Source organism: Chelonoidis abingdonii, chromosome 5, assembly GCF_003597395.2.
Source record: "Chelonoidis abingdonii isolate Lonesome George chromosome 5, CheloAbing_2.0, whole genome shotgun sequence".
Lineage (NCBI taxonomy): Eukaryota > Metazoa > Chordata > Testudines > Testudinidae > Chelonoidis > Chelonoidis abingdonii.
In genome coordinates, this window is record NC_133773.1 from 53448629 (window position 1) to 53475902 (window position 27274).

Genomic DNA, 27274 nt, shown 5'->3' on the forward strand with positions numbered 1-27274 from the left:
AGTGAGAGCTGAGCAAGTCCCCCCGCCCCCGGCTGACAGCCCTTCCGCGGGGGTAAATACCTATAGCACCTGCCCCCGCCCATCTCCTATTGCTCCGGCTGGGGGAGGAAGCCGGGGCGCTGCCCGGGCAGGTCCTTGTTCCTGCCCAGGACACACGCCCGTAGCGGGGGGTTTACCGAAGTCTCAGGATAAACAGCGGCGGGGCGAAGCCTGCCCCAGCCTTCCACGGCACTCCCCCGGGCAGGGCGAACCAACAGCCCAGCCCCGCTGAAGAGGGCCACGGAGAGACCCGCCGGGAACCGGCTGGGCTCAGCCAGACACCGATCTGCCACCTGAACCGGCCCCTCCATCAGCTCGCTCCGGCCCGCCACGCAGAGCGGGGGAGAAGGACCCGCCCGCACCCAGGCCGGACTCACCCCCGAGTCGCCGCTACCAGGTCGCTGTCGCCAGAGGAGCGGAGCGGAGGTGGCAGGGTCCGGCCCCCTGGCGCACACGGGGAGGAGGCGGCAGCAACACCCCTGCTCGCCTACCGTGCCCGTGTGTCAGGGGCTGGCGTCACGTCAGCCGGTCTCCCCTAGGCCGAGAACCCGGAGACTGGGAGCCGGGGCCTCCCCAGCAGTAGCAGCCGCCCCGGGGGGTGGGAGGGGGCTTGGCCAGTGTAACAGCAGAATCTGCCCTGCCTCAGAACGTGCCCCTTTCCCTTCTGCACATGCTCGTACCCCGAACGGGGCCCCAGCGGGCATGCGCGCAGCCTCCGCACACGCCCACTGGCGACGTGAAGCCGCTGCCCTCACCCTTTGCCTCGCTAGGGCTCCTGTCTCTGGCCAAGGGAACGCCCGCAGAGAGCCGGGGAGCGGAGCGGGGCAGGCGCAGGCAGGAGGGATGGAGCAGCGAGCGCCCAGCAGCTGGCGGGTGAGTGGCTGGGGAGCGGAACAGATCGGGGGAGTGGGGGCGAAGGGGCAAAGAGGGGGCCGGGAGGATGAAGGAAGGGGTCGGGGTAGGTGTTTAGGAAGCAGAAGTGGATCGGAAGGAGACGAGGAACAGATCGAGTTGGGGGACGGAGGAGGAGGCTGGAGCAGATCTTGGTGATGGAGCAAAACTGGGTTGGGGGGTGGGGAACAGATCAGGGATCCGAGGGGATGGCGGAGGAGGGCAGTGGGGGACAGTGAGGCAGATTTTAGAGAATGAGGGTGATGGAGGAGATCAATGGGGTGCAGAGGTGAGTGAGCAGATGTAGGTTAAGGGAAGGAGGAGCAAAGCAGGGAGAATATAAGAATAATAAAAGGATTTTACTGGATTTGGATTGTATGGAACAGAAAGAATCTAGACTGACAGAGAAAAACTAGAACACAAGTATTCAGTGTCCTCAGTATGCTTGAGCAGTTTGTTCATTGCTGTGATTAATTGATAATCTATGTATTGATGTCCATGATTTCCCCTGAAGATTACTCAGAATTAGGTATGATTTCTGTTCTGAGAACTTTATAATCTACATTGTCAGTTAAAACATAATAAAGTGTCTCACTTTCAAGTGACTTTCAAATTAGATTTTGCTGTGTATTTTTTTTCTTTCTATATTTCCATACTTATTCATTTTTATTTATATTGGGTGATGTTTCTAGTCAGATCTATTCTCTCAAATTAATAGCCCTCCTTTTTCAGAAGTAAAATTTTTTTTTAAATTTCAGTATCTATCATAAATATTAATAGATCATAAATTGTCTTGCTGAAGAAGTACTTTGGTTTTTCCTTCCAACTATTTTTGCAAAAAAAATAATCAGTAAACATGTTTTGTTCTGGTAACGTGTAATATTATATTTCTTTGTTTTGTATAGCTGCCTTCTGTAACAATGTCTTATTAATGGAAATGAAGATGTACTGGTAAATTTAATTATATCAGTGTAAAAAGAAAAAATGCTAAAAGACTTGTATGGGGTTTAAAGCTCTGATGTTTGGGTACCCACACATTTGTAGAAACTGTTTTCTACTACAATAAAACAATGATTCTTAGTTGCAAGAGCAGCTGTCACTTGCAAAATAGAGGCTGTACATTAATAGTCCACTTACTATTCATGCTTGTAACAATGAAAATAATAAAAAGAACACTTTCAGTGACAGTTTCTGTAAACATAGCTTAATCAAATAGTGACTACTTGCACTAGTGAAGTTAAACACCTCTATATGTTTGCAGGACTGGAGCTTAGTCAGTCTGCAATAAGATAACACAATAACACTCTCAAGTTTGGGTAGCATTCAACCTAAAATAATGAGATTTGTTGTTTTATTGGTCAGCAGCTCATACTGAAAAATTCCCAATTTTCTCTTCTCTCCCCTATTCCTCTCAAAGCAAGTCCACAGAATTTGAGTTGGTGGTTAGTTTTCCATTTCTGCTATGGTGCACTTTGATCAGACTTTACCCTGGATAATTTCCAATGTTATAACCAGGGTGGGAATGAGATCTTAGTGGAGTAGTATGACATTACAAAATTATTGCATTAAGACCCTTGTGGAGATTTCCTCACAGTGATCTCCCCCATGTCATCCTGGCAAGGAAATGGGGATTCCCCTCATCCATGGGAAAGGTTGTAGGACTGTCTCCAAGCCCGAAGGTTCCCCAAGATCCACAGACTGCCTCTGTACCAGCAGCTTGGCACTTCTGAAAACGAGGCCACTTTCATTTAAGTACCTAGATATGGATTGAGGTGCTTAACTTTAAGGACCAAAGTTTGAAAAAGTTGGTCTTAAAGAATGAGTGAAATGACATATGAAAAGAAATGAGCACATAAGGCTATATACTTTCAAAATATTTTCTGTCAACATTTGTATATTGTCAAAAAACTCTGAATTGGCTGAAAAATTGTAAAAAAAATAAATAAATAAATACAGAACTAATGTATGCTTGTTTCTGAAAATGAAGGGAGACACAATGTGAACACAAACACACATACTCATGTAGTAAGAGTTCCTTTTGAAAACAGTTATGTTAAAAATGGCTTACCCAATAACAAGTAATGACAGTGTTGGCATGTCCATTCAAGTTTTCTACAAATAAAAAAACCACATGATTGTTAAAATAATCCAAATGTATAATACATTTATCATCCCTTCAGTGATGTGCCATGTACATTCTTGTCCTCATTTTGCTTTCATACTAGTGTGTATCAGGAGTAACTCCACTGATGTCAATGAGTTACACTGACATAAAACAGCTGTGAGCTCCAAACTGAACCCTCGGTTTGCAAATATTAAGCTTTAGCCATGCTAAAATGCCACAGTGTTGGCTGTGATTTAAGATCTGGAATAGAATAGAAATTTATGTACAGAATACGCATAAAAAACCATGTTAAAAGAACTTCATTAAGATTTCCTGTGAAATCTTAATTCAGCCTCCTTCTGTGTTTGCATTATGATACAGTCTTTAATAACATGATCACATAGTATGTTTTCCACTAGTCCCTTCCCCTCCCTAGTTCCTTGTCCTAATACCATTCTCCTCCCCTAGCCAGTCCCAATCTACACTGGTTAGGCTTCTCGTCCCAATCTCAGTCTCCTTGCCCTACAAATCCTAGTCTCCCCTTTGCAGATTCCTGGTCCCCTTGCATAGCCATTCTCAGTCCCTTTCACCTCCAGCTCCCGGTCTCCTTGCCCAGACAGTCCCACTTCTCCTTTTCAGCTCCTCATCTGATCTGTCTTTCTCCCCATCCCTGGTGTCCAGTCACCCTGCCTCAGTAGCTCCCTCTCCCAATCTCCCTCCCCTGGCTCCCAGTCCCACCAGTCTTGTTGCCTGGTCAGTCCCAGTTTTCTCCCCTCAGCCTGACTCCTTGTCAGATCTCTCTCTTCCCCTCAACTACTTCTTCCACCCCTTCATAAACAGATGGTTAAGGGTTAATGTCTCTTTTACCTGTAAAGGGTTAAGAAGCTCAGTGAACCTGGCTGACACCTGACCACAGGAACAATGCGGGGACAAGATACTTTTAAATCTTGGTGGAGGGAAGTCTTTGTTTGTGCTGTTTGTTTTGTTCGTTGTTCGCTCTTGGGGCTAAGAGGGACCAGACGTACACCCAGGTTTTCTCCAGTCTTTCTGAATCAGTCTCTCATGTTTCAAAATAGTAAGTAATAGCCAGGAAAAGCGGATTAGTCTTATGTTTGTTTTCTTAACTTGTAAATGTGTCTTTTGCAGAAGGCTTTTACCTCTGTTGCTAACTTTGAATCTCAGGCTAAGGAGGGGTGGGGAAGTCCTCTAGTCTATATGAAATCTGAGACACTGTAAGATTTTCCTCCTGATTTTAAGAAGTAAATTTTTACTTTCTTTCTTTATAAACTTTCTTTTTAAGACCTAATTGATTTTTCCTTGTTTTGGAATCCAAGGATTGAGGCTAAACTCATCAGGGATTGGTGGGGGGAAGAAGGGGGATGGTTATTCCTCTTTGTTTTAAGATCCAATGAGTTTGGATCGGTGTAGCTTCCCAGGCAACCCAGGGAGGGGAAAGTCTGGGGGGGAGGAGCGGGGTGGTTTATTTCTCCTTGTTTTAAGATCAAGGGTGTTTGGGTTCTGGGTTCCCAGGAGGGAAGGGTGGGGGGACGGAAGTTATGCAACTATATTTTTGGCTGGTGGCAGCGTACCAAATTTAAGCTGGTAATTAAGCTTAAAAGTGATCATGCAGGTCCCCACTTTTTGGACGCTAAAGTTCAAAGTGGGGAAAAAAACCTTGACAGCAGATTCCTGGTCCCCTTGCCTAGCCATTCTCAGTCCCTTTCACCTCCAGCTCCCAGTCTCCTTGCCCAGACAGTCTCACTTCTCCTTTTCAGCTCCTCATCTGATCTGTCTTTCTCCCCATCTCTGGTGTCCAGTCACCCTACCCCAGTAGCTCTCTCTCCCAATCTCCCTCCCCTGGCTCCCAGTCCCAGTCTTGTTGCCTGGTCAGTCCCAGTTTTCTCCCCTCAGCCTGACTCCTTGTCAGATCTGTCTCTTCCCCTCAACTACTTCTTCCATCCCACTGGTTCTCGGTTCCAGTTTCCTGGCTCAGCCAGTCAGTCAGTTTCCCCCTGGCTCCCAGCTCCCAGGCTCTTTACCTAGCCAGGCCCAGTCTCCCCCCACCTCAGCTACCAGTTCCAGTTTCCCTCACTCCTGCCAGCCTCCAGTCCCAGTTGCTTCCACTTAGGCTCCTTTTCCCTTACTCCTACCATCACTAACCTCCCACAGGTCCAGCTCTTGGACTTTACATTCCAATCCAGCAGTTTCCTCCTCCACACTGCTTAGGCATCAGTGGGGGATGGTTTTTGGGAGCACAGGAGAGAGAGGCTCCTTGTTCTCAGTTCAGATGCACGGACCTGCAGCTGCTGAGAGCTGCAACTGCACAATTGTTGCTGCTGGGGTGGTCCAGAGGGATTCTGTGGGGTCAGCAGTTGAACTGATGCTGATCTGACACTCTTCCATGTGGGAACTTGCAGTTCACATTGCTTTTAAGCAGTACCCTCAGATGGTGAGGCATATCTGAATCTGCTGTAGTGAGTTTACTGCCTTTGTCACTCTGGTGAAGAAATTATATTAATTAAATGACACAAAAGCAATGAAGGAGTTTAAGTCCCACCATTCCCTCAATCTCAACTGGTCCATTTTGTAATTACTATTAATTAAGTAGTGCTAACTCCTTAGACATATTTATTTAACGCCTTTGCTCACTGGGAAAGCCTCATGAGATGCGCCTCTCGTTTTCATGAAAGTCCTGGGGGACAGCAGTCATGCAATCATTCAACACTCAAAATGTAATAGTGGCAATAATTTAAAAAATAAACAGAAAATGGCAAGAGGAGCTTTCGACAGACTCCATATTTTGCTCACAACCTCTGCTGTAAAGCACCCTGTTCTTGCTTTCCACTATTCACTTTGTGGTCTCTCTGAGTTATCCTTGGTTATACACAACATGGGAATGTAGGATGCACACAAGGAAATAAGACCGTTTAAAGAGCTTTTCTGAGTATTTTCTTTAGACATTTGTATTTATTTCAGTCCTAATGAAACAATTGATTTCACCTCAAAGGTACACTAGTAACAATTTCAGTATAAATCTAGAAAAGCAGATTCTTCAGGGAAACTACAAGCACATACCTTGTCTTTATCTGTGTTCACTGCTACCTTCAGTTTAGTTTCACCGAGCGGGATTTTCTTACTCTACCTTGGTAACATAGAATTGTAGGACTGGAAGGGACCTCGAGAGCTCATCTAATCTAGTCCCCTGCACTCATGGCAGGACTAAGTATTACCTAGACCAGTGGTTCCCAAACTTGTTCCACCACTTGTGCAGGGAAAGCCCCTGGCAGGCCGGGCTGGTTTGTCTACCTGCTGCATCCACAGGTTTGACCAGTCGCGGCTCCCAGTGGCCGCGATTCGCTGCTCTGGGCCAATGGGAGCTACTGGAAGCGACACAGGCCGAGGGATGTACTGGCTGCACTTCCAGCAGCTCCCATTGGCCTGGAGCAGCGAACCGCAACCAGTGGGAGCCGCAATCGGCCAAACCTGCGAATGCGGCAGGTAAACAAACCAGCCCGGCCCACTAGGGGCTTTCCCTGCACAAGCGATGGAACAAGTTTGGGAACCCCTGATCTAGACCATCCCTGTTTGTCCAACCTGCTCTTAAATATCTCTAGAGATGGAGATTCCACAACCTCCCTAGGCAATTTATTCCAGTGTTTAACTACCCTGACAGTTAGGAACTTTTTCCTAATGTCCAACCTAACCCACCCTTGCTGCAATTTAAGCCCATTGCTTCTTGTCCTATCCTCAGAGGTTAATAAGAACAATTTTTCTTCCTCCTCCTTTTAACAACCTTTTATGTACTTGAAACTGTTATCATGTCCCCTCTCAGTCTTCTCTTTTTTAGACTAAATAAACCCAGTTTTTTCACTCTTCCCTCATAGATCATGTTTTCTAGACCTGTAATAATTTTTGCTCCTCTCCTCTGAACTTTCTTCAGTTTATCCACATCATTTCTGAAATGTGGCGCCCAGAACTGGACACAATACTCCAGCTGAGACCTAATCAGCGCAGAGTAAAGTGGAGGAATAATTTCTCATGTCTTGCTTACAACGCTCCTGATAATACTTCCCAGAATGATGTTTGCTTTTTTTGCAACAGCGTTACTCTGTTGACTCATATTTAGCTCGTGGTTCACAATGACCCCCAGATCCTTTTCCTCAGTACTCCTTCCTGGGCAGTCATTTCCCATTTTTTAAATGTGCAATTGATTGTTTCCCCGTAGAGAAGGGAGGAAATATTTCTTTCAATTGCTGTGCTACTAGTATTGTTTTGCCTGTAAATGTGATCCACCATAAGGCAGGATAATTATTGGAGGCCTGATTCAGCACTGTTACTCTGATTGATTTCAGTGGAGTTACATAGCATTACAGTGGAGTAATGCAATGCTAAATCAAGCCCCAAAGGAATAATTTTGCCCTGGCCTGAAGTTAACTCATATTGCTTCTGAAATAAAAGAAGCCACATGAGTGCATCCAAGGATATTGTCATCCGGAGTGCTTCCGTATTTTAGATGAGAGAATACCAAGTTAGAGCCATTTGAATGACAGGGATGCATTACACCACTTTTACATTCAAACTATTTTAAAAACACAGATATGTAGGATGCAAGTGTTATTAAACTTAGTTCCTTAATCTGTGACATAAAACAGAACACCTACCAGAGTCCCTCCTATTACTCCTTTTTGGTACATTATATGGAAAGTCTTTTGTAAAAAGAGGTTCTTTACATAAAGAAAATCCAGTCTAGATCCAGTTGGTTTTCAGCCATTTTCCTTTAAAGGGAAGTGGAAACAAGATTTGCCCTGGACAAGACAAATGATTTTTCACAATACATTATTTTACCCCTTGCGTTTAAAAATGCTTTTCAGATATGTGCACCTACCGACTCTGCTATTGATAGATGTCTTCATTTGAACTGTACAAGGGTGAAGGCATCTTGAAATTAATACAGAGAATGAGGTCTTGAGAACAACACACCAAAAGGCAAAACAAATAAAAATGGATTCAAATATCCAAGAAGAGCTTTACTTATATTTACAAAGGGATTAAAGTAACAACTTCAAACACTATAGTAATTCTATACTGTGCTTATCTTCTTTGTTTACATGACTTCTTTGTTTACAGTCATAGATTAACACTGTCCATAGTCTGCACCTCCTTTTAAGTCCATTAAATCAGCCCTGTTTCTGTCAGCAGAAAGGGGTAAAACTGGAGTGATTTTAGTTTTGCAAAACTTTATTGATCACTTCAACAAAAACCAAGATGGTTCAGAGCCAGGGCCCATTTTTCCCTGTCCTCAAAATTCAGTCAAGCATGGAAAAATGACTCCAGTTTTGGCTCATCTCTAGTCACGGTATAACAAATTCAAAACCAAGCACTTTGCATTGAAGATAATTGCCTTCTGCAGCTGTAGAATGAAAAGGAACAATATGATTTGCATTTCCTTCAAGGTGCAATTAAGCTTCAAAATCAAGCCAATTTTCTCCAATAGAAAACATAAATTATTCATTTTTGTCTGCATTGTTCAGGTTCAGGTTTTCTGTGTACTGGAGGGATCCTTTGTGGTACATTTCAGCAACCTTGATGCCTTTGATTTAGTGCCCTCTTCTGTTTGATAGTGTCAGTACACAGGAAGCCAATGGTTTGTTGTCTTCATTTAGCCTAAACAGAGACAATACTACTAAAAACCATTGGGAGTGGAAACAGACTGAAATGTTTTAGAAGTTGAAAATTACAAGAGCACTAGACATAGGAAGAAAAGCTCCACTAGAAAATTCTAGTGTGGAAAAAGCCATAAAATCGTTGCAAGCCTGTATGTCCCTTTCTTTTCATGTAATTACAGTCCTTCAGAAAATGCCCTTTTTTGGAGTAGTCTTTGTTGGTTGTATCTTGCATACTTGACAAGTGTTTGGGCTTTTTCCTTTACCACTTGGTCTCTCCAATTTATTCCTATGTCATTTCCTTTTGTTACTGGTTTGCAGAACTGCAGAATTTTTGCTGAGACAAATTACAACTGATACCACCTACTGAGCTGAGCCAACAGAGCAGTGTCAACATATAATACCTTCCTTGGTGAGAGATCTGGGTTCATGTGTATCTCATAACTGAGGTAAGGAGGTCACGGGTATTTGGAATGGGGAAAGCTAATCATCAGTACACCACCAACCCTTTGAGATATTTAGGAACACTTAATCTGTACATGAAGCTGATAACTTGGGTTTATGTCCAGCAAAATATAATTTAGTTGGCCAAGCACAGCAAAGTCCTACATGCAACTTGATGATATTTTTCTATTTGTCTGTATGTAACATGGTAACTTTTGAACACTGCATCTGATCAACTACAAAATTTCAGGGAATGTTCTAAGAGTCAATAGGCAGAACTCTATTGAATTTGGTAAAAAAAAACAGATGGGGAAAATGTGGGGAATCACACAGAGCTCCTTGTGTCTGGTTAGCAGACCAAGCAGTTTCATCCACATCTGTAATTGTCTATAGATCAAAGAACTGGTGCATGGGATCCATTAACAGTTTCTGACATAACAATACTCCAGATCAGCTCTCCTCACCATCCCAATGTTTAAAATGTTGACAGGTAAAAAGAAAAGAAATAAGAATGGTGGAGGAGAAGGGGAGGCCTGGTGGAAACCCAAGAATAAGGAGGCAAAAGGGATAGGATCCACAAAGGTACTTAGGCACCTAAGTCCTGTTGTTGGCACCACTATAATCCACAAAACTCCCTCCTGGCTGCTGCCTATCCCTGTAGATGCCTAAATTCGTTTGGTGTCTAAGATTTTTGCCTCTGGGCATGTGCACAGGCAGTCTCACTCTAGATGCCCAGATGTCTATCTCCTGCCACACAAACCGGGAAAGGTAGGCATGCAGCTGCCCAAGTCACTGGTGGGAGGAGAATCCACTAGGCTTGCTCAGAGGCTGCCTACAAGATTGGGCCCCTCAGGTGAATTTATACAATAGCAGATGCAGTGGGGAGGAATCTTTAGTGGACAGGGTACTTACCCAGAATGTGAGAGACTCCCGGTCCAGCGAGGGGAGAAGGGATTGGAACAGGGATCATCTACCTCTCAAATGTGTGTCCTAATAACTAAGCTAGATATTCAAACGTTTTTAGCCCAACTAATATTTAGGTATTTAATTGTTCAATTTAAGTGTACCAACTTCAACAGGAGAGATTGAGGGAGCCCCACATCAGAATATCCTATAACCTAGTGGTTAGGGCACTCACCTTACTGCAATTACTGATGTGTTTAAGACATACAAAAATCAAGGCCAGATAAGACCACCAAACTTATTTGGGCTGATGATCTGACTTTAACTTTCAGGAGATGAAAAGCTAATGCGTTAACCCACACCAAAATATGCCCCTGGCTATTTTTTAATATTTTTGGCTATTTTAAGGATTAGGTTTTGGATGACCTCATTCTAATTGCTGCCCACAGGCCCTTTTATAGGCACAAAATGGATCAATTCTTGGTGTTCATGTTATATTGATCCTTAAGGAATAATGAAATGATGCTGATATATGCCAGAACATAAAGAGTAGACAGAGTTATAATACAGTATTTGATTCTGTTGGTATTGGAAAAGTGATGATAAGAGAAAATATTTCATACAACTCCCAGTACAAAGTACTATCTCGTTATTGCTTGTAAATCTGCTAATCATGCCATTTTACCCTAGCTGAATGCCTTTTCTATTGGTATGCATGAGATCTAAATTTGATTCTCATTTGACCACCAAAGAACTCAGAATAAATCAAGGAAATGCATTCTGCCCTTTTCAGAGAATGTTTTGTGTTACTAAAACACTAACCCTTCTGTCATAAACAGATAGCTAAGGGTTAATGTTTCTTTTACCTGTAAAGGGTTAACAAAGGGAACCAAACACCTGACCAGAGGACCAATCAGGAAACCGGATTTTTCAAAGCTCAGGGAGGGAATTTTTGGGTGTGTGTCTTTTGTCTGTGTCTCTAGTGCTCTCTCGGCTCTGAGAGAGGATCTCTCTATCTTCAGGCTTTCTAATCTTCTGTTTCCCAGTTGTAAGTACAGGTATAAGACAATATAGGTTTTTATGTTGTTTTTGTATTTACATGTGTGTAGTTTGCTGGAATGTTTTAAATTGTATTTCTTTTTGGATAAGGCTGTTTATTCATTTTTTTTTCTTTTAAGCAATTAACCCTGTATATTGTCACCTTGATACAGAGACCATTTTTATGTCTTTTTCTTTCTTTTTATATAAAGCTTTCTTTTTAAAACCTGTTGGATTTTTTTTTAGTTGGGGCTCAAGGGGATTGAGTCTGCAGCTCACCAGGGAATTGGTGGGAGGAAGAAGATGGGGGGAAGAGAAAATCTCTTTGCGTTAGAGTTACAAAGCTTGCATTCGCAGGGACTCTGAGTGAGGGTGAGAGAAACCTGATCTCTCTGGTTTGCGTTTCAAGGAATTGAAACAGGGTGATCTTCCAGGGTCATCCAGGGAGGGGGTTATTTCCCTTTGTTGTAAGACTCAGGGCATCTGAGTCTTGGGGTCCCCCAGGGAAGGTTTTGGGGAGACCAGAGTGAGCCAAACATTGGAAATTTTTGGCTGGTGGCAGCGCTATCAGATCTAAGCTGGTAATTAAGCTTAGAGGATTTATGCTAGGCATCCACATTTTGGACGCTAAGGTTCAGAATTGGGATTTATGCTTATGATACCTTCCAGTTACAGTAGCATTGATGAGCCCCAAAGGCAATCCCATCCATTCTTTCTTAGGGGGAAGGATGCTGGGTGAGATTCAGGGCAGCAGATTCTGTCCTTCCTATTAGCCACGTTGTCATTCCCTAGAAAGCTGCCAGATCTGGCCAGGCTCCTTTTTCCAATCTACTCCCCGCCTAAACTCTTGTCCCCTATCCATTTGAATCAGGCAGCTTCTCCTCCGTGCTGCCTGGGCCTAGCATGGGGTCATTGCACGTACAGGCTAAAGAGGCTCCCTCCTCTCAGTTCAGGTGCCCATGCCAGGATCTGAATCTGGATCCAATACAGCCCATAGCATTCCAGGACTTTATTGCAGGGAAAGTTCTGCTCAGTCCTATGCTGGAGCATGCCCAGCGCAGATGGAATCTTCAGAGAATTTAGTTGCTAAAATCTAAGGTCTGGATCCATAAAGGAACATAGGCATTACAATGCTCAGTGTCACAATGCTTAATTGTTAGACACCTACAAAACCAAAGGAACAACATTGTGATCCACAAAACCTGAATTAGGCACCTTGGCTCCCTAGACAATGAATGAGGAAGATAGGCACCTTAGAATGTGATCAACAAAAGCCAGTGAGTCATCTAAATTAGTCAATGGGAGATGCCAGTCATAGGGGGAATGTTGTTCCATTGTGTATAAATTATAATACTTAAATAGTCATGGGCCAAGAGAGAGAGGCACCTGGGAGGTGGGAGACCAAGGCCCAGGGCCCCCTTCTCCAATCACTCTTTCATTATTTATCCACAGTGGAGCAGCTTGCACAGGAGAGACTGAGAGAGACCCAGATAAGAATAGCCCATAGCTCCATAGTTAGAGCACTCCTGAGTGGTGGGAAACTCCTGTTCAAATGCTTTCTCCCCATCAGCCTAAGTGGGCAACTGAACGTTGGTCTCCCACATCCCAGGTGAGTGCTCTAACTACTGAGATAAAAGTTATAGGAGTACACCACTGCCACTACTGAGCACACATATCTGACCAGGTGCTGCCTGGGAGATGGGTGAGTGAGTGAACACCTATTTCCCCCCAGTTTGTGGATCACTTTGGGGCTTAGATAGGAAATAGGCATCCAGATGCCTAGAGTGAGGGAGCAGCATGTGCTCCCAGAGGCAGAAACACAGGTACCTAGGGAACTTTTACCCTGAAAACTTAGGCACCTGCAGGATTCAGCAAGAGTTTTGTGGATCACAGTGGAGCCTAAGAGTGGGACTTCAGAGCCTAAACCCCAAAATTTAGCTGCCTAAGTAGCATTGTGGGTTGGTGCCTGAGTCTCTATGGAGCATGTGCAAACTATGATTTTTCAAAGGCTTATAACTTGACCAAATTTGGGTGGGTTTTCACAGGGGCTGCAAAAGGCACATCCGTCACACAAAAGCCACCCCCTGCCAGATTTCAAATCTTTGCTCCAAGGAATGTAGATGCTAGAGCTTTTCAAATAAAGTTTACCAGAGTTTGTTTAGATGGACAAACAGCATGTTTTTCCTGACCTCACTCTCAGAAGTAGTTGAACTGTTTTGGCTGAATTTTTCCAAAAATAAATAAATAAATAAAAATAATCAGCCTGAGGCAGACAACTGGAATATAAAGTTTCAACCCAAAGAGTTATAGTTTGGCAAATATATAAAGGCACTGAAAAACAGGCCTCAAAGTATTACTTAGAAAGACTGTAAGTTTTCTGCAGCAGTGTCTGTCTTTTTGTTTGCTGTTTGTACAACGCCTACCACAATGAGGTTCTGGTCTGTTACTGGGGCTTGTAGGTGCTATGGCAATACAAACAATGAATGTCTTCACTCCAGAGTTAACTCAGGTCTGGGCAGTCAGGGGACCTGGGTTAGCAAAGCCTGGGTCTGAGTATCCACACTGCGAAGCCACCGGTCCTACCTGCCTAGTCACGTCCCTACCAGCACTACCCTAATCTAGGCTAAGACTTCTGGGAACATATCCCATGGTTCTTAGCTGCATCACTCTATGAATTGTTTCACTGTGTATTGTGGGAGAACTTGTCTGTGCTTCCCTGCCTCCTGTGCGGAAGGACTCTTAGCCTGTTCACTCAGTAAACTGAAGCACTTCTAGACACTTGGCATGTGGGGTTTAAATACTAAACTGGTGTACATGAACTGATAGGTGACTTCCAGTGCAGAAGAAGGAAAGAGGTAGAAGAGCAGGAAAATATGGCCCAAGAGAATTGTGGGAAGGGATTGGAAGACTATCAGTACCCATGTTAAATAACTGGTTTACAGCCTGCATACTGCAAAGTACATGGGTTACAGCCCAAGTTCAAGCAGAACCCAGGCTCTAATCTATACCCTCAGCTGGGTAAGTTAGCTCACATTCAAAGCAACTCCAAACCCAAGTTCAACGTTTTTGTATGTGGATAGTTGGGGACTCAGGGCTAAAGCCCAGGAGGAGCCCAGATTAACCTTACAGTGAAGGCACACTCAACTCTTCCCATTATAAAGATAACCTTAATAATAGGCAGTACTCCACCTATAAGTGTTTTTAAAAATAAGTGGAGGAAACCTTGCTGCATTACTGTGGTATTAATAATACTGTTTTGATAGGTCAAAGACAACCATTAAATGATTCTGACATTAACTTTTACTTTAGTTTAGGTTTCTCCAAAATCTCATTGTTAATGATGTTTGTGGGGTTTTAGTAACTGATGTATCAAGACATACCAGTGGAAGTCATCAGCAGCTCAGCCAGTATGGACACCAGATATTAATGATTCAGCTAAGAGCACATCACCGTGGTAATTTGCACATGTATAAGTAAGGAAGTTTTATAGACACTCAGTCTCATAATCCATCATTTTTCAAGGCCTAGTTCATCCTTTCTTGACACAGCCAAATGCACAGACGTATACAGAATATCTCATATATTTGTTAGAATTGTGGAAATGCCTGGTTATGAAGACTCCATAGTTAGGGTGATGTTCTAAAATAGGGCATAAATTCCTGTTTTTCTCCAAAAGTGTATGGCCAGTTTATGTGAAAGTTCAGACTGGGTTAGTGTTTTTTCTCTTTGAATTTTCTGTGTAGTTTTTGTTTTTTTTTATAGTAAGGGTTTGAAATTTGGACTCTGGCTCAAGATCTCCTTGGCAGTTCTACTTACATAGTTTATCCACACAAAAATTTGGTAGAGATGGATCCTGCGTAGAACTGGGGCAACAGAGAAAATTTTTTAAATGAATGTTGGATTTAGGGTCATTTTTAGCTGCTACTAACATTGTAACTGAAAGTTTATATATACTGTGCACGCAAGCACGATTGATGGAGTGCAGGTACATGATAACACGATTGTGGTAGTGAGGGTAGGATGTGCACAAGACTGATTGATGGTGGGGCATGGAAGCCTGATTTTTCTGAGGGGAGCAAGGGGAGCTCACGCAACCCTGCTTGGTTAATGGGGTAGGGCAGGAACACAGAAAGCTGACTGGTTATTTGGGAAGGAGTGAACGCATACAAAACTTGATTGATTGATAGATTGGTGTGGGGGCATACAAAAGTCTGATTAATTAAAGGGGATTTTAGGGGTGAGCACATGCTAGCCTGACTGATGGCGGGGCAGCAGAGGGGGAAAGCACACCCAAACCTTATTGGTTGATGTGAGGGGAGACTTAGAAGCCTGCTTGAGTGAGGGGGAGCAGGCACATGCAACCCTGACTGATGGGGTCAAGAGTCCAGACACACTTAAAACTATCTCCAGGAGGAGCTGACTTTTCTGTCAGATTTTTGTCCTGCAGCAGAAAAGGGTTTGTGTGCACAACTGCTGATACGGGAGGGTTCAGGCAAAGCTGCTGATGGATAAAATATTTTCCCACCTCACTTGTAGCCCCCCCAGGCCCACTCCTCTTCACTCATCCACTGCCCACTCCATTAAGCACAGAAAAAACCTTGGAAATTAATACACAGCATACTGATTGTCAAGTATCTGGTGTATTGTTCTTATTAAGGCATAAAGAGCTTAATAGTTAAGTTAGTTGTATTTAAATGTTCCCTAACTGCCATGTGAGCCAGCTGTAGGCTTCAGCTTACCAGGCTGTCTGCCCTCTGCCTTCCAGATGTCTGTGTTCTAAAACTTTAGGGCTCTGGACTCACTCCCACATCCTTATATAACCATGGCAGCTACTCCGTACACAGCACAACTGATTCAATCCCACTAGATGAAAGTCATGAAAGTTAAGCCACCTGATAGCAATCATTACTCTGCCCCCTAGAGATGCTAGCCTTCCATTACCGCCTTCAGCTGCCCATCTGCACACAATTCTTTACCAAACTACCTTCTCCTAATGTAATCACGCACTACATCACACATCCACAACTACTTGTGTTGCGGGAAAATACTCTGGTAGGAACATGTGCAGAAATGTGAAAATTGCGCAGAGTTACAACTGCTGTGCATGGTTTGTGGTGTACGAGAGTTGTCGTAATGATACAGTGAGTACTTGTGGGTGGTGGAGTAGAGGGTATGTACTGTTAAGTGGCTTATCTTTTAATTTCCTGCCTTTTGTGTGTATGGCAACCCTGCTTCCCAGTGAAGTTTTGTGTATTAGTATATTAACAATGCTAGCCACTTTAGATTCTATAACAGGTAGGAGATTGGAGAGCGGGGTGGGGGGGCTGTTACAGGACATAAATCCACCAGAATACTCACAACTCTATGCTTAGTGAGGGCCTAGTAGCCATCAGACCCTTGTCTTATCTGAAGATTTGTCCCTTGATAAAAATATTAGATGCTGACAGCTAGCCAAGGCCCCCAGCACAAGCGTATGGGCCCCACTTCTCTGACAGCAGAGGAAGCATTTTCATTAAAATGGCTCAATTATGTTTATGGGGGGGGCAACAATTTGTCAGACTGGTCATCCTAAACTCCCAAAGTCAGCCGTGGGAGCATCACAGGATTTTGTGAACTGCTCTTGTTCTGTACAAACATAATAGAATTCTTTTGCACCATTCAGATTTGTTCAGTCTCAGGTATTACCATTTTAATGAAAGCACTGCCTTCTGTTGGAGGGGGGAAAGCCCTTCCTCCTTCTCTAAATGTGTTCTGTAATACTTATCACCAAAACTAATCTCATGCAACCAGAACTACCTATATGCTAAGCTAAGAGAAACCCTTAACTGCCTAGATACTATAATAATGAGCACCCTCCACATACTCAGGATAGTTGTGGGTCTTATCTGGAGGCAACATGATCCAAAACCAACAGGAACCTGGACAGGAATCAGTAAGCCTGTGTTCTACTCCCTGCTCTACCATTAAGCTGTTGTGTGACTTTGACAAGTTCTTCAGCCACCTCAACCTCTATTTTCCTCATCTACAGAACAGGGATAATTATATTTACCATACTTTGTAAAGCATTTTGCCACCTGCAGATTATAAGCACTAAGTGTTATTGTTATCAAGAGTGGTGTGATCATAGATGAGGATACATTTTATCTTTACATTCTGAAACTTCTTTTAAGTACTTTGCATGTTGTAGCGTAGTTTGCTATTTTACATAGAGCACCACTGTACATACTACGAAATACCATCACACGTCAAATCCATAGCTAGCCAGTAGGCAGTACTGTGTATTGTGCTAACATGTAGTCTCAGCAAGAGTTTACAGTACAACGCTGGATTTCTTGTAGCGTAGGTTGCAGAAGCACTATGGACATATTTTCAAAAAAAGAGCTATGACAAGCAGCAGCTGTACAATTTGCACTGGAGTGATTAGATTCTTTAATTCGGTTAAAAGACTCTGGAAACCCTAAACAAGTCCTGGATTGAGCTCTGCTTCTAAGGATCTTTCTTCTTGAAGGCTGACAGACTTCTCACTCTTGTGAAAGGGCAGCTTCAGAAAGCAACTGGGCATTCTCCAACACCCACGTTTTGAGAAGTACAGTCAGCACTTGCTGAAAAATAAAAGTATAAAGTCTTTTTTTCATTGGGAATGGATGAAAAGGATAAGAGGGCACAGTAAATGTAATGTTTAAAAATAGGTGCAGCATGTTTAACATTTGAAGTAAGTTAGGGTACAGATCACAGCCACAGAAATATCAGTTTAAGACTTTTATTTAAAACACGTCTTCCCAGAATAGTATTTGTTTCTAATCAGAATAGCATTGTTTTAAAGTGAAAGTTTGAAGTATAGATTATTGAAGTTCAGAAGCCCCGTTCTGCCCCTACATTATAGAGGGTGCGGAGACTGAGGCCATATATTCATCTTGACAACATTATAACTTGCTGTAGGATGTCGGGGAGGGAGGATACATTTGCATGTAATCGGAAGGAAGAATTCCACATGTAAACGACACTACATTAATTTTCTTTTCAGAGTTCTCCATCAGCGTTAGAGAAGAAATGCTAGTACTACATTTAGGATTCATAGTTGCCATATAAATTGTATATGATATGTATTATTTTTGGTCTAGTTTTAGTACTATCATCAATATGCATCTTTGGCCATATTATTAAGTTTTGTGTGTATTTTTCAAGCTTTTCTGTAATTTTTCTATGGTGTAACTATTGTTACACCTTGCCAAGAGTTTTTTTGTTTGATTGTTTTTTATTATATTTTGTAAACAGGAGCTTTAAAAGCCCCGCTGCTGTCTGCCTCCAAGCACTTCCAGTCTTGAATTATAGTTTTTTATAGCTTGGCTGAAAGTTTAGTTCAATCTATTTAATAGTGACAGCGTACAATCGTGAGGAAAAGGATAAAATCTAAAATGTTTACGCAACAAGAACATAAACGCCTCATTATCTATAGCTCCATATGCCAAATATCAATAATGCTCCTATTTATAATATAAAACTTGCCTTGGGGCCAAGATTTTATTTTATTTTTATAAAAATATTAGTCACATATATGTAGTTTGTATGAGATTATGGCCATGAATATTTTTACTTCAGTAAAACATAAATAAGATGATAAAGTGGAATATTGCAATGTTATAATCACCTTTCACAGCTTAGAATACCAGTAAGGAGTCAATGTAAACAACTAGATTTAAATGAAAAACTGCTGTGGATTTAATTAAATCTGCTGTTTTCTTGGTAAATCTATTTAGTGTGTACTATATGGTACCTTGACCTATATTACTGTATGCTGGGTCTCTGATTCAGAGAGGAGCATACCCACTGAAAAAGCTTATTTCTCTCTGACAAACTACGCCATGTTAGGTTCTCTGTTGTAAGGAATGAACACTGATCAAAATATCAAATGCCAGCCCTAACAAGCAGTTTTAGGTGCAACAACCTGCAAGATTTGTTTTACATCTCCGAAGAAGAGCATTAGGTTTCAGAACATCAGTCAGCTGGTTGATTGTCATACATATTTCTGTGAAACTCTTCAACGGTGTCACTGTTGCTCACTGGGGAGAGAGAGAAAAAAAAATACATTGAGGTTTTAGAGAGAGAGAGAACACACCATCACTTCTTGTGCAGCTATTAGAAGTACCGCTGTATGTTTAATTAAACTGGCTTAAGAACATCAGAACAGCCATAGTGGGTCATACCAGTGGTCCATCTAGCCCAGTATCCTGTCTTCTGACAGTGGCCTGTGCCAGGTGCTTCAGAGGGAACAAACAGAATAGGGCAATTATTGAGTGATCCATACCCTGTCGTCCACTTCCAGCTTCTGGCAGACAGAGGCTATGGACACCTAGAGCATGGAGTTGCATCCTGACCATTTTGGCTAATAGCCATTGATGGACCTTTCCTCCATGAACTTGTCTAATTCTTTTTTGAACTCAGTTATACTTTTGGCCTTCACAAATCCCGTGGCTACAAGTTCCATAGGTTGACTGTACGTTATGTGAAGAAATACTTCCTTCTGTTTGTTTTAAAACCTGCTGCCTGTTAATTCATTGGATGACCCCTGGTTCTTGTGTTACGTGAAGGAGAAAATAACACTTCCTTATTCATTTTCTCCACACCAGTCATGATTTTATACACCTCTATCATATGCCCCCTTAGTCATCTTTTTTCCAAGCTGTAAAGTCCCAGTCTTTTTAATCTCTCCTCATATGGAAGCTGTTCAATATTGTAGCAGAGTGGTCACCCGCTCCTGTCCTGAGGGGTTTAAAGAGAGCCCTGGGAGAGGGCTGTTACAGGGGGAAGCACCCGCAGCTGGGTCATGCCCTAATCAGGCCTCAGTTGGCCCTATATAAGATGCTGAGAGGCAGGTGCTCAGCAGACTCCCTCTAGCTTCTGAGAGGGTGGGCTGCTGCAGTGGTGCAGAGCAGAGCAGCTGGGGAAGCTCCAGCCAGGAAAGCCCCAGGCTGCAGCCTAGCAGAAGGCCAATGGGAATTGGGGGTTGCAGAGGGCAGCCCAGGGGTAGGCAAAGGCAGCAAGACCAAACCCAACCTTGCTGGTGATAAGTAGGCCATCAGAGACTGCAGGCTGCCCCAGTGAGCATGGGCTAAATTATGACTGGAAGTAGGCACTGAGGCAAGGTGGGGATAGTGGGTGGGGGTTCCCCAGGGAGGGGAGATCCTGAGACTGAGGGGTGAATGGCCAGGGGATAGCACCCCAGATAATGGGGCACTGGGTCCAAGAGGGACACGAAGGCCAAGTGGCAGTGGGACACTGGCCTGCAGAGGGTGCTCCAGAGGCTGGATGAGCTAATTCCTGGAAGAGACCAGCAGGAACTGCTGTAGGGGTGAGTCCTGCACTGTTACAAATATCCCTAATCATTTTTGTTGCCCTTATCTGTACTTTTCCCAATTCAATATATATTTTTTGAGATGGGGCAACCAGAACTGCATGCAGTATTCAAATGTGGGTGTACCATGGATTTATATAGTGGCATTATATTTGCTGTCTTGTTATCTATCTCTTTCCTAATGGTTCTTAACATTCTGTTAGCTTCTTTGACTGCTGCAGCACACTGAGTGGATGTATTTAGAGAACTATCCACAATGACTCCAAGATCTCTTCCTTGAGTGGTAGCATCTAATTTAGATCCCATAATTGTGTATGTATAGCTGGGATTATATTTTTCAGTGTACATTACTTTGCATTTGTCAACATGAGTTAGCTTGTACAAGCTAACTGACTAAGCAATAACTAAAGCAATCTTGGGACCTCATATCAACCAGAAGATAGCTACACTAAAAATTTGCAGAGAATAGATGTACAGTTTGGTGTATGGATGGGCTCCACCTAAACCAAAATGGAACTAGATTGCTGGCACTTAACATTTAAAAGGTTGTAGAGCAGCTTTTAAACTAAGGGCTGAGGGAAAGCCCACAGGTGCAGAGGAGCACATGGTTTGGACATCCCTTAGGGGAGGATCTATTAATAAAGAATCTCTATGTTCTAATGAGGACAAGAGGATGAAAAATGATAAAATACAGGCAGGGTCTGATCAGAAACAGTCAAATAAAAAAGAATGCCATTCAGTTACATCATGTAATGGCAGACAGCCAAAAGGAGAAGTTTTTAAAGTGCTTATATACCAATGCTAGAAGTCTAAATAATAAAATGGGTGAACGAGGGTGCCTCATATTAAATGAGGATATTGATATAATAGGCATCACAGAAACATGGTGGAATAAGAATAATCAATAAGATACGGTAATACGAGGGTACAAAATATATTGGAAGGACAGAACAGGTCATGCTGGTGGGAGAGTGGCATTATATGTGAAACAAAGCATGGAGTCAAATGAAGTGAAAATTGTAAAAGAAACAAACTGTACCATACAATCTCTCCGGATAGAAATTCCATAGTCTAATAATAAGATTATAGTGGTAGGGATATATTACTGACCACCTGATCAGGGTGGGGAGAGTGACTGTGAAATGCTTGAAGATTAGAGAGGCTATTAAAATAAAAAACTCATGATAATAATGGGGGATTTCAGTTATCCTCATATTGACTGGGTACGTGTCACCTCAGGATGGGATGCAGAGAAAGTTTCTTGACAGCTTAAATAACTGCTTCTCGGAGCAGCTGGTCCTGGAACCCACCAGAGGAGAGACAATTCTTGATTTAATCCTAAATGGAGCACAGGATCTGGTCCAAGAGGTGAATATAGCTGAACCACTTGGTAATAGTGACCATAATATAATTAAATTTAATATCCTGTGGCAGGAAAAACACCACAGTGGCCCAACACTGTATCATTTAATTTCAGAAAGGGGAGCTACACAAATGAGGAGGTTAGTTAAACAGAAATTAAAGGGTACAGTGCCAAAAGTGCAAGCTGCGTGGAAACTTTTTGAATTTGAGGAACAGTTAGCCAAAAACTCAAAGTAATAGCAAATTTTAAGTACATCAGAAGCAGGAAGCCTGCTAAACAACCAATGGGGCCATTGGATGATTGAGGTACTAAAGGAACACTCAAGGACAATAAGGCCGTTGTGGAGAAACTAAGTGAATTCTTTGCATCGGTCTTCACAGCTGAGGATGTGAGGGAAATTCCCAAACCTGAGCCATTCTTTTTAGGTGACAGATCTGAGGAACTGTCCCAGACTGAGGTATCATTAGAGGAGGTTTTGGAACAAATTGATAAATTAAATAGCAGTAAGTTATCATGACCAAATGGTATTCACCCAAGAGTTCTGAAGGAACTCAAATGTGAAATTACAGAACTACTAACTGTAGTCTGTAACCTATCATTTAAATCAGCTACTGTACCAGATTACTGGAAGATAGCTAATGTGATGCTAATTTTTAAAAAAGGCTCCAGAGGTGATCTCAGCAATTACAGACCTGTATATCTGACTTCAGTACTGGGCAAACTGATTGAAACTATAATAAAGAACAATACTGTCAGACACACAGATGAACATAATTTGTTGAGGAAGAATCAACATGGCTTTAGTAAAGGGAAATCATGCCTCACCAATCTACTAGAATTCTTTGAGGGTGTCAACAAGCATGTGGACCAAGGGGATCCAGTGGATATAGTGTACTTAGATTTTCAGAAAGCCTTTGACAAGGTCCCTCACCAAAAGCTCTTATGCAAAGTAAGCTGCCACGGGATAAGAGGGAAGGTGCTCTCATGGATTGGTAACTGGTTAAAAGAGAGGAAACAAAGGGTAGGTATAAATGGTCCGTTCTCAGAATGGAGAGAGGTAAAATAGTGGTGTCCGCCAGGGGTCTGTTCTGGGACCAGTCCTAGTCAACATATTCATAAATGATCTTGAAAAAGGGGTAAACAGTGAAGTTGCAAAATTTGCAGATGATACAAAATTACTAAAGATAGTTAAGACCCAGGCAGACTGTGAAGACTCGTGTGCTGTGCCTGTGTTTCTCCAGCAGTGAGGTTGCAAGTGAGAGTCAATGTCAGAGACAGAAGTCACACTGTCTTTCTTTGCAGTTCTTTGCCCTCCCCCTTTTAAGTGTGTTTGTCTTGTTTTATCTTCTAGGAAACAGGATCGGACTTTAACAACGGCAATGCCAGCCCATCTCAAGTGCTTCTTCTCTTTTCCCCAAAAAGATAGTTATTACCATCTAAGACGGTCAAACACAGGGGATTTTTCCTTCTAAAGACTCTCTCCAGCTAAGCAGAAAAGGAACAGGGGATGTTGTTGTTAAAATTAAAGCCTTACTTAATACTTTACGTTTCAAAGGCTTGAAGTGCTTTTCTTTCCCCCTCCCCAGAATCTTAATAAAGGGTTTAAAAGCTTTGTAGTAATGTGTTTGCCAAGGCACCATGCAGGCTGCGGTCTCCGTATACCAAACCCCAAACTTTGTTTAAGAAACAGGCCTCATATAGGCCTCCTCCACACCTGAGTGATTTCACCTTAGGGGGCCAAACTCTCAACCACCAGACATATATTGAAGCATGGCTCTACTTTGAAAAGTGACAACTAAAAATTGAATCTTTCAATGTCTATTCAGAGTCATAGCTAATGACTTCATCAATTAAAATAAGCTTTTGCTACTTTTATTCCTGCACTGGAGAACAGGTATATCTGTGGGAGAGAGCAACTCTGTTCTGGATGTCACATCATTAACAGAATTACTGTCTTTATGATGTATTACTTTGAACACCCCAACGTGTGCTAGGAATTTTACACACACTGGTAAAAGTGTGGTCCCTGCCCCAAAGATCTTACAATCTGATGTATAATAAAAAGTTTACCATCTTGTTAACTATGTCTGAGTGGAGAATCTTTATTACTAGTGATGCGTAAGGCAGAAAAACCCAGCTTGCCTTTCACATTTCTTGCTATGTTTGCAGCACTGGCAGTTAGAATAATACATTCTTTTATTTGTAAACTAAACAAGATTATATATGGAGTCATTTGGAATCCCATGATGCTATTTTGTAAAAGTTGCTTTTTGAAGTAGAAGCACATTTTAACCAGTAATATTTGCAGCCATATTCTAGTTGATAACAACCACATTCTGGGCAGTAAGAAAGAGTCTCTGCATATTTTTTTCTTTAAATTTGCAGTTAGTTCAAAAATGGATCATTTATAGCTGTGAGTTTATTATTCCTTAACTAATGAAATAATACTGTTACTACCTCTACATTCATTAAGGTGACTGTTTCCAAAATCAAAACCTGGGACACTTTTATGAGAACAAGTAGTTAGGATTGCAAAATACCTTTTCCACTGCACCATTTTATTCCTGGTAAGTACAGAGCAAATTCTATTTGGAACAGTAATATATCGTGAACAAACATCGTATAGTTATTAAAAAATGTTTGGATCGATGAAAGGAAAAAAACAGGACATTTCAGATGATCCAAAAGAGGTGCTGGGGACATATCAGATGAAAAATCAGAACATATGGCCTCTCTATTAGTACAATACAAAATAATATTTGCCTTTTTAATCACAAGATGGTGACAGGTCTTGAGTGATATTACATAGTACCATGTAATGGACTGAGCAAATTAGCAAGAAGATAGAGAGGAATCTATTTACTATTTTGTATACACACACACACTTTGACAGATCCCTGGTGAACAATTAGTTCATTTCTGTTCAACCTCCCCCTCTTCTTTCACAGGTGCTCTAGGGAAGTGCTACAAGAAGGTTGCTTGAGATACTAGTAGGGAGACAGAAAATGGCTTTGGGAAGGGTTGAATCCTAAGCTGGGGAGTTTTTCTGTTTATGATTATTTACATTTTTGTTATAAACCTTATGGAAAAAATCTTGCAATGGACAATTTTTTCTGCAGATTCATTTCATTATCTTACTCACTCCTTAAGGGCTATATAAAAACACATGGAATGGTAACACTTTCATCTGGAAAGCCAATTCAGCAAGGTACATAAGCACATGTCTAAGTTTAAACCACATGTTGTATGCAGTGAAGAAGAGCTCTGTGTGGCTCGAAAGCTTGTCCCTCTCACCAACAGAAGTTGGTCCGATTAAAGATATTACCTCACCCACCTTGTCTCTCCAAACTACATGAGTAGTTCCATGTCTCCAGTAGAACTACTCCCATTATTAAAGTTACGTATGTGCTTCAGTAACCTTGCTGAATTGGCTCTGAGAAAGATCTCAGACAAACTCAGCAGTTGTATTAAAGGCAAGTTGAAGAGTTCTAAAAATTGAAAACCTGATCTTGGTCAATGACTGTACTTAAAAAGGAACATATTGGGCCTGATTGTGTTTACACAGGATAACAGAAGAGGAGCTCAGTTTGATAAGGTAATAATCCAGGGGTCCAATATCTGTTCCCATTTAAATCAACATCTGAACTCATTATCTTGAACGAAATTAGGATTCCACCAGCTCCTACGTGCTTGATTCAACTCCCATGAAAGTCAGTGGGAGCTGAATCAGATAAATGTGTAATCAGAAGTTTCACTCATTTTAATAAAAATCACTAGAAGCAATATCTCTTGGGGACTGTAAAGATGCATATTCAGTAGCAGGGCAGCACCATGTTAAATAGAGATTTGATGTATTAAATTACTGCATAGTGTTTCTCTAAACAAAAACTCACTGCTGTGATGAATATCATTTTGTCACTGTCAGATATCTATAGCAATGATTTGGAAACCTGTTAAAACTTGCTAAATAAATAGAAAAAAAAATTGAGACTATTGATAGTATAATAAAGCTATGCTTCCTCTAGCTCCAATAAGATGTCAATAGAACCACTGTGATTCTTGAGCTATTCAAGACACTTCAACTAAGTTATTTTTTACCATTTTCTTTTATGGGGGATGGAATGTGAATTCACAGTCACAATCTATGTGCAAAGTTTCAACATGGACTGATTATAATTAGCTGAGAAAGCTTGGAAGTTGGCGGTTAAAATGAAAATGGCATGCCTGAATGTTCCATATACCTTTAAGAATCCTTAGGAATTTCTTGAGATCTCGTTGTTGCCGAAGAAGCTGGAAAACAAAATACAAACAGCTGGAAATATTTCTGTTCAGTGGTTTAACAGTGTAGCTACAGAATAAAGCAAACCCTATTTTAGAAATAAGAGTAGTACTTTGGGTTCATGGGTTGAAATTTTCAAAGGCATCTAGGAGATTTGGACACATATTGGTCATTAACTTTATTTTGTTTCCAATTTTAATGGAAGATATGTTTAAATCTTCTAGACTGCTCAACCATGACCCATTCCTTCTAGTTTAGTTGTATAATATTACCGCTTAAGATAAATGAGAAAATAAAAGTACCATAACTGTATTAAATATTACATTGCTTATAAACAATAATAAAATATCACCTTTAGCATATTGGTCTTTTCATCAACTTCATGGCAGAAGATTCCTCCTTTCAAATTCAGTTAGGCTAAAAATTCTTTATCACGGCATGTGACAAAAGTGGAAGTTTTCATGAGGCAGTAACTTTTCCATCAAATAATTTTGCTACCTATCATGAGACAATTGCAGTATGGTCCCCCCAAAAAGCCCTGTGGGTTTAACATTAGCCAAAGCTTAATAAATGCTATTTTCAATATGTGATGATGATTTAAAAATTAAATTATTAACCTACAAAAGATGTATGGTATATTCGTTAGCACACACATGACCCTACTTAATTTTTCTATACAATAGTGCAGCTAACCCAGAGCAAACAGCCATGACTTTATTTTAGAAATAAAACGTTTTAGATTAGACAGTACTCTGCACCTTCTGAATCCTGCCCAGACTCATCCTCAACAGCCTCCTGGTCGGGCATCTCTTGAGCTGCTGAGGCTGTTCCTTCTTGAATACTGTCTATGTTGTCCTCATGAGCAGAAGGTGCTGCAACATCCAAGTCTTCACCCACAGCTTCTGGGAATTAGAGAGAGAGAATTGTATTTTCTTTTTTCTCCATTTGCCAGTATCAATGAAACCCCATATGAGCCCCAATTCAATAAGCATGGTTCTAATTTTAAGCATGAGCCGATGAAGTAAATAAGACTATTCAAGTGCTTACAGTTTAAGCATGTGCATAAGCGATTGCAGGACTGGAATTTAAGATACTATCCACTGTTTTTTGTTGAATCCTCCTACCCTTAGGGCAGAGAATTATAAACATTAACTAGTTTGCTAATTATTTCTAATATTTTTCTAACCTGAGGTGTGTA

At 41.8% G+C, this 27274-nt stretch overlaps 2 protein-coding genes and 1 long non-coding RNA gene across 8 annotated transcripts in view; 1 reads left to right on the forward strand and 2 right to left on the reverse strand.

The window, feature by feature from the left end:
- ELF2 (E74 like ETS transcription factor 2) overlaps window positions 1-738 on the reverse strand; it is a 72496-nt gene extending 71758 nt beyond the window's left edge. For 2 of the 4 annotated variants that reach the window (XM_032804415.2, XM_032804410.2), the window contains exon 1: window positions 417-654. The gene's annotated coding sequence lies outside the window, so the exon portion shown is untranslated. Of the gene's footprint in view, window positions 1-176; window positions 271-416 lie in introns of those variants that run through there. The other 2 variants (XM_032804414.2, XM_032804418.2) reach the window with 2 other exon arrangements.
- LOC116838878 (uncharacterized) lies at window positions 2-23342 on the forward strand. The gene is made up of 4 exons (XR_004377001.2): window positions 2-52; window positions 810-912; window positions 9019-9146; window positions 23149-23342. It is a non-coding gene; the product is annotated as an uncharacterized LOC116838878 (long non-coding RNA).
- Window positions 16403-27274, reverse strand: part of MGARP (mitochondria localized glutamic acid rich protein) — a 41204-nt gene continuing 30332 nt past the window's right edge. The window contains exons 5-8 of one of the 3 annotated variants that reach the window (XR_012655948.1): window positions 26835-26978; window positions 26039-26087; window positions 19028-19142; window positions 16403-17684 (exon numbers count right to left, since the gene is read on the reverse strand). Coding sequence is in view for 2 of the 3 variants with exons in the window: in XM_032804422.2 (XP_032660313.1) it covers window positions 26041-26087; window positions 26835-26978 (191 nt within the window). In the remaining variant the exon portion in view is untranslated. Of the gene's footprint in view, window positions 17685-17828; window positions 19143-26038; window positions 26088-26834; window positions 26979-27274 lie in introns of those variants that run through there. The other 2 variants (XM_032804423.2, XM_032804422.2) reach the window with 2 other exon arrangements.